General features: G+C 42.2%; 1 protein-coding gene across 3 annotated transcripts in view; it reads left to right on the top strand.

Annotated features, from left to right (window-relative positions):
• Window positions 1-5,372, top strand: part of LOC139171389 (voltage-gated potassium channel KCNC1-like) — a 12,497-nt gene extending 7,125 nt beyond the window's left edge. For all 3 annotated transcript variants that reach the window (XM_070759599.1, XM_070759598.1, XM_070759597.1), the window contains one exon: window positions 1,988-5,372. In XM_070759599.1, coding sequence (XP_070615700.1) covers window positions 1,988-2,797 — 810 coding nt within the window. In that variant the 3' untranslated portion in view covers window positions 2,798-5,372. The remainder of the gene's footprint in view (window positions 1-1,987) is intronic.
• The last annotated feature ends 7,927 nt before the right edge of the window (window positions 5,373-13,299 follow it).

Here is a 13,299-nt window from a genome sequence, read left to right on the forward strand (position 1 = left end):
TCTATTTCAGACAAAGCTGACCAGACATTTGAATCCCTCCCCAGCCAATTCTTCCCCAAGTTCATGAGCAGAGAAATTGGGCAGACGTTTTTCCTCCTCAATTTTTCCCGGGCATTGATGGTGAACCTTTTTTGGTTCACATGCCAAAAGGGTGTGTGTGCATGTGTGTGGTAGCATGTGCCCACACCCAGTAATGGACAGCCAAAATTTTTACTGCCACACTGTGGGTGTGGCTTATTTTATTTATTTTATTTATTAGATTTGTATGCCGCCCCTCTCCACAGACTCGGGGCGGCTAACAACAGTAAAATGACAATATAAACAAATCTAATATTAAAAGTAATTTAAAAAACCCCAATTTAAAGAACCAATCATACATACAGTCATACCATGCATAAATTTTATAAGCCTAGGGGGAAGGGAATATCTCTATTCCCCCATGCCTGACGACAGAGGTGGGTTTTAAGAAGCTTACGAAAGGCAAGGAGGGTGGGGGCAACTCTGATATCCAAGGGGAGTTGGTTCCAGATGGTCGGGGCCGTCACAGAGAAAGGTCTTCCCCTGGGTCCCACCAAATGGCATTGTTTAGTCGACGGGACCCGGAGAAGGGCAACTCTGTGGGACCTAACTGGTCGCTGGGATTCGTGCGGCAGAAGACAGTCCCGGAGATATTCTGGTCCGATGCCATGAAGGGCTTTATAGGTCATAATCAACACTTTGAATTGTGACCAGAAACCGATCGGCAACCAATGCAGACTGCGGAGTGTTGGTGTGACATGGGCATATTTAGGAAAGCCCATGATAGCTCTCGCAGCTGCATTCTGCACAATCTGGAGTTTCCGAACATTTTTCAAAGGTAGCCCCATGTAGAGAGCGTTACAGTAGTCGAGCCTTGAGGTGATGAGGGCATGAGTGACTGTGAGCAGTGACTCCTGGTCCAAATAGGGCCGCAACTGGTGCACCAGGCAGACCTGGACAAACGCCCCCCTCACCACAGCTGAAAGATGTTTCTCTAATGTGAGCTGTGGATCAAGGAGGACGCCCAAGTTGCGGACCCTCTCTGAGGGGGTTAATGATTCCCCTCCCAGGGTAATGGACAAATAGATGGAATTGTGCTTGGGAGGCAAAACCCACAGCAACTCCGTCTTATCAGGGTTGAGTTTGAGTCTGTTGACACTCATCCAGACCCCAACAACCTCCAGACACCAGCACATCACTTCCACTGCTTAATTGTCATGTGATTAGATAGGAGTGGCTTGCTGGCCATGTGACCAGGTGGGAGTGGCTCAAACGATCATCATCATTCAAGTGAACTGTTAAGTCCTTGACTTACAACCTTACCAGTGTTGCTTGATTTGCGTTTCTCGCGCTCTCCTTCCTGGGATGTCCCCACCACCTCAGGCTGGGTAGCTAGGCGAACGGGTGCTGCCAGAAGCATAAATGCTGCCAGTGATGCTTCCACCCATGCCTTCTGATTGCAGCTCAGGCGGGAGGTGGCTGCGTGAGGCTGGATGGGAGCCAGGCAGGAGAGAGGGAAGCTTGTCCAAGGCCAGGAAGGAAGAAAGAGGAAAAAAGCAAGGAGCGCAGATGTAGCAGCAAGAGGGGAAAAAAGGAGAGCCAAGCAGAGACCAGTAATCCAGGAAATGACAGCCGCCGATCAGCTGGAGCTGTGCACGCATCTTCATTTCCGCCAGTGGAACTGGCAAGGAGAAATTCTCCAGGGAGTGCCTGGGAGGAGGCTCTAGCTGAGATTTATGGATGGGAATGGATAGAAAGGAAAGGGGGAGAACCAGATGTTGAGAGAGGATTGCAGGGCCCAATGTAGCTCACGCTACTGCGTTTTGAATCAATTGCAGTCTCCAAACGTTCTTCAGAGGTAGCCCCATGTAGAGAGCATTGCAGTAGTCAATCCTCGAGGAGATGAGGGCGTGAGTGACGGCCAGGAGAGCCATCAGTCCTGCTGACCTTCTCTCTTTTCCCCCAACAGGGCCTGGCTGCTGTGTGTCTGCTCTTCAATATAGGGATATGCTCCCTTTTTGTTGCCAAAGCTTTAGAAGACGCCCATTTTCCTCCGACTTACATCATGGAAAACCAGACCAATCTTACTTCAGACGTTCACATCGAAGTGGGCAATCTCTTTTACTCCAAGCCCCCTTATCTCCTTCCCTGGGAACTTCCCTTCGTACTCTGGTTCATGCTGGAATTTTTTTTGCGACTCCTTTCCTGCCCAAATAAGAAGGAATTCCTCCAAAGCCCACTGAATGTGGCCGACTTTCTCTCCCTCTTCCCTGTTTACATCGAACTTTCCTTCTACGGGCATCCCACAAGCCACCAGCGTGTTGTATTCTGGCTGGACCTCGTGCGCGCCTTGTACTTCTTCAAACTCTTGAAGGTTCTCAAGCTGGTAGAGACCCCCGTGATGCTGAGAGTTCTCTCCTACACCTCCAGGGGCCTCATCAGAGAGATCGTCCTCCTGCTTGTGGTTCTGCTCTTCGAAATCCTTTTCTTCGGTTCTGTCTGTTATTATGTAGACATCATAGAAGAAAACGTATATACACATTTTTTTGACATCGGCTCAGGTTTCTGGTGGGCGTTGGTCACCTTGACTACAGTAGGTTATGGAGACATTATACCCATCTCCATAGCTGCCAAAATGATTGGAGGCTGCACAGCACTATGTGGCGTCCTGACCATTATCCTCCCGATTCCCTTCTTCTGTATCAAGTTCCAAGGCTATTATAATGCGCTCATGATCAAAGAGAAGAGAAAGAGACAAATAGCCACCTTGCCACCGTGATGGATGGGCAGGACGTTTCAAGTGTTTTATTAGAAAAAAGATGTGTACAATGGAACCTCTACTTAAGAACTTAATTCGTTCCGTGACCAGGTTCTTAAGTAGAAAAGTTTATAAGTAGAAGCAATTTTTTCCATAAGAATCAATGTAAAAATAAATAATGCGGGCAAACCCATTAGGAAAGAAATAAAAGCTCGGAATTTGGGTGGGAGGAGGAGGAGGAAGAAGAGGATGACAGTCGCTGCCCAGAGCGAAGGGAGCGTTTCTTTTCTCTGAGTGCTGGCAGAGGTTTATTCCCTCTCCAAGTGCCCAGAGAAAGGAAAATACTTTGTTTACTCTGGCCTGCCAAAGCTTCCTTAAGCACCACCGAAAGGCTCCTCTGGCAGCCCAGAAAAGCCTAAGATGGCCAGGATTAAAGGAGGAATGGCAGGAAACTGGCCAGACCTTCGTGCCACTCTCAAATTTCCTGAGAAATTTTTCTGGGCTCGGGTTCTTAAGTAGAAAATGGTTCTTAAGAAGTGGCAAAAAAAATCCTGAACACCTGGTTCTTATCTAGAAAAGTTCTTAAGTAGAGACTTTCTTAAGTAGAGGTACCACTGTATTTCGAAACTGCTTCTGTTCGTTCAATCCTGCCGTGTGTAGCTTCCCATATGAAGGGTTAATGCTTTCATAAAGCCACTCTCACTTGACCTGCTCCTGGAACTTCTCCACAATGGACATGACCACCCCCACAAAAGTCTTGTTTTCAAAAGGTTTCAAAGTAATTTCATAAAAGTTCTTGCTTCCAACTTAGCCGACAAATAGCAGCCCCTTTCCCACTACGGACACAAGCTTAATAATTTGGAGTCTATCAGAAATGTTTGATCATGGCACTTTCCTTTCCAGCAAGCATCCTTCTTGGCTGAGGATAAGAGCAAGGGGAGGTCCTAGGCAGGCAGGGGTTCCTGCTTACCTCCGCTACCGGTGCAGTTGTGTGCGCAACTCTGGGTGACCAGCGCACACGTGTGTGCATTGGAGCTGGATTTGGCTTCTATACATGTGCAGGAAGCAGATTTTGCGAGAAAATGCACAGGCATATGAGATTATGGTGACTTTTTTGCACATGCACAGAAGCAAAAAACCACCAAAAATTGCAGAAATCTCATGCGCCCATGCGTCCTCTCAAGAGATTTTGCTTCCTGCACATGCACAGAATCTCGATCCTGCGACCACCCACCAGTCAACAGAGCTGCGCGTGCAGCTCCATTTTCAGGTAGCAACCCAATACTGGTCATATGGCAGACACCAGCAGGGAAGGTTGGCCTGGGTTTGATGACAGCTTTTAGAAGAATATAGCAATAACACTTAGACTTTTATACCGTTTCGTAGCACTTCACAGTATTCTCTAAGTGGTTTACAGAGCCAGCATCTTGCTCCCAACACTCTGGATCCTCATCATTTTACCAACCTTGGAAGGATGGAAGGCTGAGTCAACTTTGAGCCGGTGAGAATCGAACTGCTGAACTGCTGGCAGTAAGCACAATTAGCCTGCAATACTGCAGTCTAACCATTGTGCCACCACAGCTCTATCTAGGCAAAAGGGCATATATTCTATGTCTATGAGTTTTAAATATTGCTTCTCATGCATTGGTATATTTTTCAGGCTCTTCATACAACTGACATACAACTTGATTTTTCTTTGCTTGTTTTTTTGCAAATTAGAAGCCCTTCAATAACTTTTCTCCTGCCCACCTAGTAGTTTGAAAGCTTGCAAATGCGATTAGTACTTTGACGGGAAAGTAGCATCACTCCATGTGCCTCGGCCTACAATCATGCTGACCACATGACCATAGAGGTGCCTTCAGACATCGCTGGCTTCCTCAACTAAGAAATGGAGATAAGCAGCACCCACTAAAGTCTGACAACTGGACAAGAAAATCCTTTACCATTTTTTTACTGTAACCTTTGAAGCAGTTGTATCTTTTTTCAAGAAAATCTTAACACTTACACTAATAACGTTTTTGAATTTTTTTAAAAAAACTCTGGAAATCTCCGTGTGTCTCTTTGGAAGACTTCGGCAAAGAATTTCATCAGGTCACCAAGAACTGTCCCTGCAGTGGTGGTGGACAGTACATCAGGATGTCCGCAGGAAGGTGAAAAAAGTCAGGATGGTGTCCACAATCTGGAGATCATCATGAGACGTAAAAAAGATGGGGCTTTAATGACATGGTTCTGGATGCTCCCTTGACTTTTTTATGCCCCACAAATGCAGACACACATGCAATATGCTATAATACAAATACCAGAATTATACTTTAACAATGGAAACTTTGAGATAGCTTGCAAATTGTGTAGAACATACGGCTGACAATGTCCAATGAAATAGTCTTTTAAGATTATTTGTAATGAAGAATTGGAATAATTGTTCTGCAACCTTGGCTAGTCTACTGATCATTTACTGAACTTAAGGTGTATTCAAAGATGCAAAAAAATATTGATAAATTCCTATAGTTTCATTCCACATTTTGAATGTAGTCAATTTTAATTTTTAGATTGTGTAATGTATCTCTCTAATTAAAAAAAAGCATGCAAGCAGAAACCTACTGATATATCTCAGTCCACGATTGCTTCACAGACATTGCTCTGACCCAATTTCTGTGTCCAGAGAGATGGGAGGGCTGCTCATCTTGGGTGCTACCGGTGCACCCTATGAGGCTGTCGATGTGAGATTTGGCTTCTGCACATGCACGGCAAGCAAAATGTTACATAAGGATACTTGTGTGAGCGAGATTTCAATGATTTTCACTGATATTTTTGTTTCCGCGCATGCACAGAAGCAAAAAATCATCAAAAATCACCAAAATCTCACTTGAGCATTCTTAGAAACATAGAAGATTGACAGCAGAAAAAGACCTCCTGGTCCATCTAGTCTGCCCTTATAATATTTCCTTCATTTTATCTTAGGATGGATCTATGTTCATCCCAGGCATGTTTAAATTTGGATTTACTGACCACGTCTGCTGGAAGCTTGTTCCAAGCATCTACTACTCTTTCAGTAAAATAATATTTTCTCACATTGCTTCTAATTTTCCCCCAACTAACCTCAGATTGTGCCCCCTTGTTCTTGTGTTCACTTTCCTATTAAAAACAATTCCCTCCTGAAACTTATTTAACCCTTTAACATATTTAAATATTTCGATCATGTCCTCCCTTTCCCTTCTGTCCTCCAGACTATACAGATGGAGTTCATGAAGTCTTTCCTGATAAGTTTTATGCTTAGGACCTTCCATCATTTTTGTAGCCTGTCTTTGGACCCGTTCAATTTTGTCAATATCTTTTTGTAGGTGAGGTCTCCAGAACAGAACACAGTATTCCAAATGTGGTCTCACCAGCGCTCTATACACCGGGATCTCAATCTCCCTCTTCCTGCTTGTTATATCTCTAGCTATGCAGCCAAGCATTCTACTCGCTTTCCCTACCGCCTGACCTCACTGTTCGCCCATTTTGAGACTGTCAGAAATCATTACCCCTAAATCCTTCTCTTCTGAGGGTTTTGTTAACACAGAACTGCCAATGCAATACTCAGATTGAGGATTCCTTTTCCCCAAGTGCATTATTTTACATTTGGAAACATTAAACTGCAGTTTCCATTGCTTTGACCACTTATCTAGTAAAGCTAAATCATTTGCCATATTACAGAGACCTCCAGGAATTATTCATACACCTCCAAATTACAGACTTCTCCTTACATGATATTTTGCTTGCTGTGCATGTGCAGAAGCCAAATCTCATGCAGGGGTGCGCAGGTATGTGTTGGGGATACACAGCTGCAGGCGCATCCCGGATTTCCCTACCTATGGATAGCATAACCTGGAACCCATCACTGGAGCCCTGGCATTGGTTGGGAGTTTGACAGCTCCAGGATAAAAGGAGCTGTCAAGACTCCTGCTCTCTGTTCTGCTTCTGTGGTGCTGAAATAAAAGTTTGCTGTGGATGTTCACTTCTGAGTCTGCTTCTGTTCCTCTCAGCTTCACCCACCAATGTAATATAAGGAAACATTCCAGAGGAGAAGAGGCCCATTTACAGAAAGAACCCCTGGAACAGGCTCAGGGTTGTGAAAAGGCTCCCTTTGTTCATCTGACAACAACGGGCGGGGAGGGAATCTTATCGGGAGCATGAACTTTGCCATTTTTTCCCCCCTCTCTTGAACTGTGGTGTATTTTTTTTTTTTTTTGCATAAGCGTGTGTGGGTATTTTTGTTGCATAAAAGCCCTATTGAACGGAGCCAACGATGCAAGAGCTAACTTATAAAACCTGGATCCAGAAGGATCTTCCATTGATCCCTTCTCTCCCTGATTTGTTTTACTGAGAGGTAGGTTTTTACTGGTTCTAAGCAGTTCTTTAGAACTGGTAGTAACTGGTGGTGAGCAGCTTCTGTCGGTGCCGATCTGTAGATGCTGCCATCTTGGTTTTGGCTTCTGCGCACACGCAGAAGCTGGTTTTTATCGGAGCGAGCAAACCAGCAATGAGGTAAATTAGAACTCGCCTCTGGTCCCACCCAGACCATGGGTACAGCAGTGTGTGTGTGTGTGTGAGGGGGAGAGAGAGAAATAAATATTGCATAACATCTTCCGAACAGCATATTCTGTCCCTTCTTTTTGTCTTGGGAGTCAGCAGGATCCCTGTTCCTGGAAGAAGCAATCCTTAAATGTTGTGCAAGAAAGAAACAGAAACAAAACAAATGAAAATGCCGACCTTCTTCCCAGGGTTTTCTTCTTCCTGCCCAAATTGAAGCAGCTAAAACAACAACCTGACTCCCCAGCAGTGGCCACCCAGCTGTCCGGGTCTCCTCCTGGTCATTCGATTCAAACAGGGCTTGCAGGTGTGTTTCTTTGTGGTGGGGTCCGGCCTTGCATTGGCCCCGCCATAAGAGTCCTTGCCAGTCACTCCTGAGTAGGGTGCCTGCCCAGCTTCACCTCCTCCCTGCAGGGATTGCAATATCTTTTCAGCAAGTTCCCAAGCAACACAGATTGCGCCACTGAAATTCTTCAGGAAATTAGTGTCTTAAATAATGACTTATTTATTTTAACTTATTTATTTATTATTTATTAAAACTATTTCTGTCCTGCCCTTCTCCTCAGACTCAGGGCGGCTCACATAAAAAAAAAAAATACAACATCAAGAAATCTAAAACTAAAAACACCCTAAGACTCCAATTACTTAAAAACCAGCCACTCATATTCGTCCAATCATGCATATAAATTCATTTATCGGCCAGGGCTAGATGTTAAACTTAGTGGCCCCAAGCCTGTTGGCAGAGGTGGGTCTTTAAAGCCTTAAGGAAGGCAGGGAGGGTGGGGTGGTATGAATCTCCCGGGGGAGTTGATTCCAAGGAGCCGGGACCACCACAGAGAAGGCTCTTCCCCTAGGCCCCACCAGGCCAACTCTGTGGGACCTAACCGGCCACTGGGATACATGAAGCAGCAGAAGGACCCATAAATAAATTTGTGGTGCTTCTCATCACAGTTATTTTATTAATGTAACCAAAAACACCCAAAAACTTGACCCACCCTCGATTTTGACTCCACTCTCTCTTTTTTACTTTTAATCTTTATTGATGTCTTTATTGAGACATCAATAAAGAAATATGACATCAATGCAATTTATCAAAAAAAGACTAAAAAGATTTAATGTTGTTTTTAATTTTTTAACCCTGCTGTTCTGTTTAAGAAAAATAACAAATCTTATGTTCCCGGGTCACCATGACCCGGACCGAAAACTCTTCATTTGCAGTGCTTATGTTTGGTCTTTTTGAAAGCTTTTTTCACTTGGAAAGTAGTCTGAACATTTCTGCACACAATGATATGAAAATTGAAATGAAAAAAGTAAATCTTATTGGTTTATTTTGCGGATATAATGCACGCCCCCCCTGTTTTTGTGAAATTTTTTTCAATTTATGGATAGTTTTGCTTGCAAAATGCATTCTATTTTACTAAAGTTGCCATGGGATTGGTAGCTTGAACATTTCTGAACATAATGATATGAAAATTGAACTGGAAAAATTGATGCATATTGGTTTATTTTGTTGATGAAATGCACGCCCCCCCCCCCCGTTTTTTAAAAATAGTCTTCACTTTATGGATAGTTTTGCTAGCAAAATACATTCTATTTTACTAAAGTTGGTGTGGGATTGGTAGCTTGAACATTTCTGAACATAATGATATGAAAATTGAACTGGAAAAATTGATGCATATTGGTTTATTTTGCACATAAAGTATGCCTCAATTATTTCAATTTATATAAAAATTATGCTGTTAATTTCAAACTTACATACTTTTTTTTAGTAAAATGGATTTGTTTCATAAAATTAGTTCTCTGGCTACAATGTGGTTGATTTTCAAAAGGATATTCCAAATATTTCTAGACAAATATGTATAAACAGTGACAATAATGGCACACAGCAAGGCCGAGGGGGGGGGGTGGCCCTTTTGTGGCAAAAATAAACCAATAAGAACCATTTTTTTCAGTTCATTTATATTTTTCTTATATTCAGAAATGTTCAATTTAGTATATCAAACCTTTTGGGGGGAAATTCCTTAGGGATTTGTAGCCTTAAAAAATAGAAATTGACACGAAATTAAAAAAGGATGGGGGGAGGGGCTTTTTGATCAAAATAAAAATATAAGTCTCAATTTTTCCAGTTCAATTTTCATATCATTATGTTCATAAATGTTCAAACTAGTTTTCCAGTTGAAAAAGTTTTCAAAAAGATCAAATTCAAGTACCTAAAAAAATTATTTTTGGTCCGGTCACATACGAACAGAAACAGATTCAAAGTTATGATTTTTTTTTGCCCAGAAAACAATTAGCCACCACCCCAAAAATATTTTTTGATGATCAGCATTGTTAAATTGAGTAAATGAATGCCTAAGATTTTAAAGAATATTTCGGATTTGGAGCATAAAAAAATAAAAAGTGAAAATGGTTGCAAGCAGCCAAGGGGGGGGGGAGGCCTTATTTCTGATGTTAAAAAACCAATAAGAATCATTTTTTTCAGTTCCTTTATATTTTTCTTATATTCAGAAATGTTCAAGCTACCAATCTCACACCAACTTTAGTAAAATAGAATGCATTTTGCAAGCAAAACTATCCATAAATTGAAAAAAATTTCACAAAAACGGGGGGGGGCGTGCATTATATCCGCAAAATAAACCAATAAGATTTACTTTTTTCATTTCAATTTTCATATCATTGTGTGCAGAAATGTTCAGACTACTTTCCAAGTGAAAAAAGCTTTCAAAAACACCAAACATAAGCACTGCAAATGAAGAGTTTTCGGTCCGGGTCAGGGTGACCCGGGAACATAAGATTTGTAACTTTTTTTGCCCAGCAAAAACTAAGCCCCCCACCACCCCAAAAAAATTCTCATAGAGAGAACCCCTGAAATGATAAATAGTCATGAAATTTCAAGTTTCAGATATGCAGGGAAAATTTTTTACAGGGACTCAAACTTGGCTTCAGGTCACATACGACCCGAACAGAACAGCAGGGTAGAAAATATAATCTTTATTGAAGATAAATAGGGGAGGGCATACATAAAGCAAAATGACTATTCAAATATTGGTACAAATGCATATTAATTTTAGTATACAGTTATAAGTCAAAGTACACAATTATATGTATAAAAAGGGAAAAAAGCTAAAGTGAAAGAGAGAGAAGGAAAGAAAGAGGAAGAGGAAAGAGAAAGAAGGTAAAAGAAGTTTTGTTTTCTTTTGTTTGTTTGTTTTTATATGTTGTCTGTCTTTTTAGTGTCTTCTTTTTAATATTTATATTCAATAAAAATATTTTTTTTAAAAAAAGAACTTTTACAGGACTCTCCACATAGCAATTTTTAAAAATCTCCACGTTCACTTCCAATTCAATGCAGAGAAGGCCTTTGCCTCAAATCGCTGCAAAAGACCCAGCAAGGGACATTTTTGTCCCTCTTTTCTGCCTCTCCTGTGTAACCTGGGGTTCCTCCTTAGGGAGAGCCAGGCGAAGGAGCTGGTTCAGAGCCCCAAAGGTGGGTTTTGCCTTCTCACAAGCAGAAATAATAAAACATGTTGGAAGGGGCGAGTACAAGTGCACTAGAGTGCCTTCCATCCCCTGTCCTATTGCTCTCCTATATCTTCTATACCTTTCTTCTATTCCTATATCTCTTCTTCTATTCTTTCATTGATATGTTCTATTCCTATATCTTCTCTTCTATTCTTTCTTAGATATATTTTACTATGAGTATCTCCTCTATAACCTTCATCATGTATTTTACTATGTGTATGTAGATATATACACACTAAAACCCTCATTGTGTATTGGACAAAATAAATAAATAAATAAAATAAACATCCTGGTTGGGCCTACAGCTTCCTTTCCCCTTTGAGCAGCAGCATTCGCTCTGCTGTTGTCATGGATACCGCTTGGCTTGTGACAACCAGGCGCAGCGGAAGTCAGAAAGAAGCTGAAGCAGCTTACTCAGCCGCTGTGCAAATCCGCATTATTTATTTATTTATTTATTTATTTATTTATTTATTCATTTATTTATGTGTGTATTTATGTATGTATTTATGTATGTATGTATGTATGTATGTATGTATGTATGTATGTATGTATGTATGTATTTATTTTGTCCGATACACAATAATACACAATGAAGGTAACAGAGGACACTTTCGAGGAAATAGAATTAGAGAAAGAATAGAAGAGAGTGTATAGGATCAAATAATCAATGAGAGAATAGAAGAAAGATATAGGGATAGAAGAGAAGATATATGGGATATAGGGGAGGCAATAGGACAGGGGTCGGAAGGCACTCTAGTGCACTTATGCACACCCCTTACCCCTTATGCACACCCCTTACCACGGAGTCCGGTAATGGGTTCCATGCTTCAACAACTCTATTACTAAAGTTGTATTTTTTACAGTCAAGTTTGGAGCGGTTAATATTGAGCTTGAATCTGTTATGTGCTCTTGTGTTGTTGTGGTTGAAGCTGAAGTAGTCGTTGACAGGCAGGACATTGCAGCATATAATCTTGTGGGCAATACTTAGATCATGTTTAAGGCATCTTAGTTCTAAGCTTTCTAGGCCCAGGATTGTAAGTCTAGTTTCATACGGTATTCTGTTACGGGAGGAAGAATGCAGGGCTCTTCTGGTGAAGTATCTCTGGACATTTTCGAGGGTGCTAATGTCTGAGATGCGGAATGGGTTCCAAACAGATGAGCTGTGTTGTGTAATAATGTGATTAAAAATAAGTCTCCTCTTTCCTCTCTACTTCCTTAAACCCAATTGCTCCTGGGTTCATAAATCGATCAGTGAATTCTTGATAATTGTTTTTATATTGTTCCCTTGACTGCTGGGTAAGATTGAGTTTTCCACCCAGGGATGCTGAAACTACAATTCCCAACATTCCTCGTCAGCTTGTGAATGGCAACATTAGAGTACTCGGGAGGTGTCTATTCAAATTTATATTTGATGGTGAATAAATAGATTCGTTGCTGGTTTTGTTTCACTGTTTTCTTTTGTAGGAAACCAATTTTTCTAATTTTTGAAGGAAATTTGAAAGGTGAGGCTGCAGTGATGGCCTGCTACCAGAACAGTAAGGTGCCCCCAATGCACACCCCCACAAGAGATTTGGCTTCTGTGCATGTTCAACAAGCGAAATTTTGTATGAAGATGCTCATGCGAGCAAGATTTCAACAATTTTCGCCAATGTTTTGCTTCTGCGCATGCGCGGAAGCAAACATTTCAGTGAAAATCGCTGAAATCTCACTCGCTTGTGCATCTTCACACAAGATTTCACTTCCTGTGCATGCGCAGAAGCCAAATTTTGTGCCAATAGGTGCCCACAACAGCCTCGGAGGGCGCAACAGTAGTGCAGAAGACGGCAGGCCTTTGCTGGTGAGGAAAGGCTAAGTGGGGCAGGACTAGGCAACTAATGCAGCTACTGCCAAGCAATACCAGGCCCCAGGTGCTTGCTGGCTCCTGTGCATACACCCACGGGGAGTGCCCTGCCAGCCTGGGATGGGCTAGGGTTAAGGTGGTTGGGGCTAGTCCCTTGCTGTTTCCAGGGTGGGCCTGGGGGCTGGATCTGGCCTGCAGTCCTTGAGTTTGACATGTCTGCTCTAAAGCATCAAAAGCAAGCTGTCAGTGTTCCAAATAGCATCCAAGAAATAAGTCCAAGGCTTGGCTTTCTTCAAAGTTCCAATTTATTAACAGGGCCACGTTAGCACAGCTGGAGAAAGCCAAATCTAATGTTACAAGAGTATCTCCACCTGGGCTAGAGTTCATTTCCTTGCATCTTCTCCCACAAGCCCATTACATGAACCATACATCTTCTGCCAGCAACTCCCAGCAGCTTCCGTCCAGATGCTGAACAAAGGCTGACCTTGAGAATCTAAAAGGAATATTATGTCATGGCATGCAGCCACTCTCCTCCCCCCCCCCCCAAAGAAACATTCCAAAAGAACATAGCATAACGTGGCAGGCCAAA

The sequence above is a fragment of the Erythrolamprus reginae genome, chromosome 8, assembly GCF_031021105.1.
Source record: "Erythrolamprus reginae isolate rEryReg1 chromosome 8, rEryReg1.hap1, whole genome shotgun sequence".
Classification (NCBI taxonomy): domain Eukaryota; kingdom Metazoa; phylum Chordata; class Lepidosauria; order Squamata; family Dipsadidae; genus Erythrolamprus; species Erythrolamprus reginae.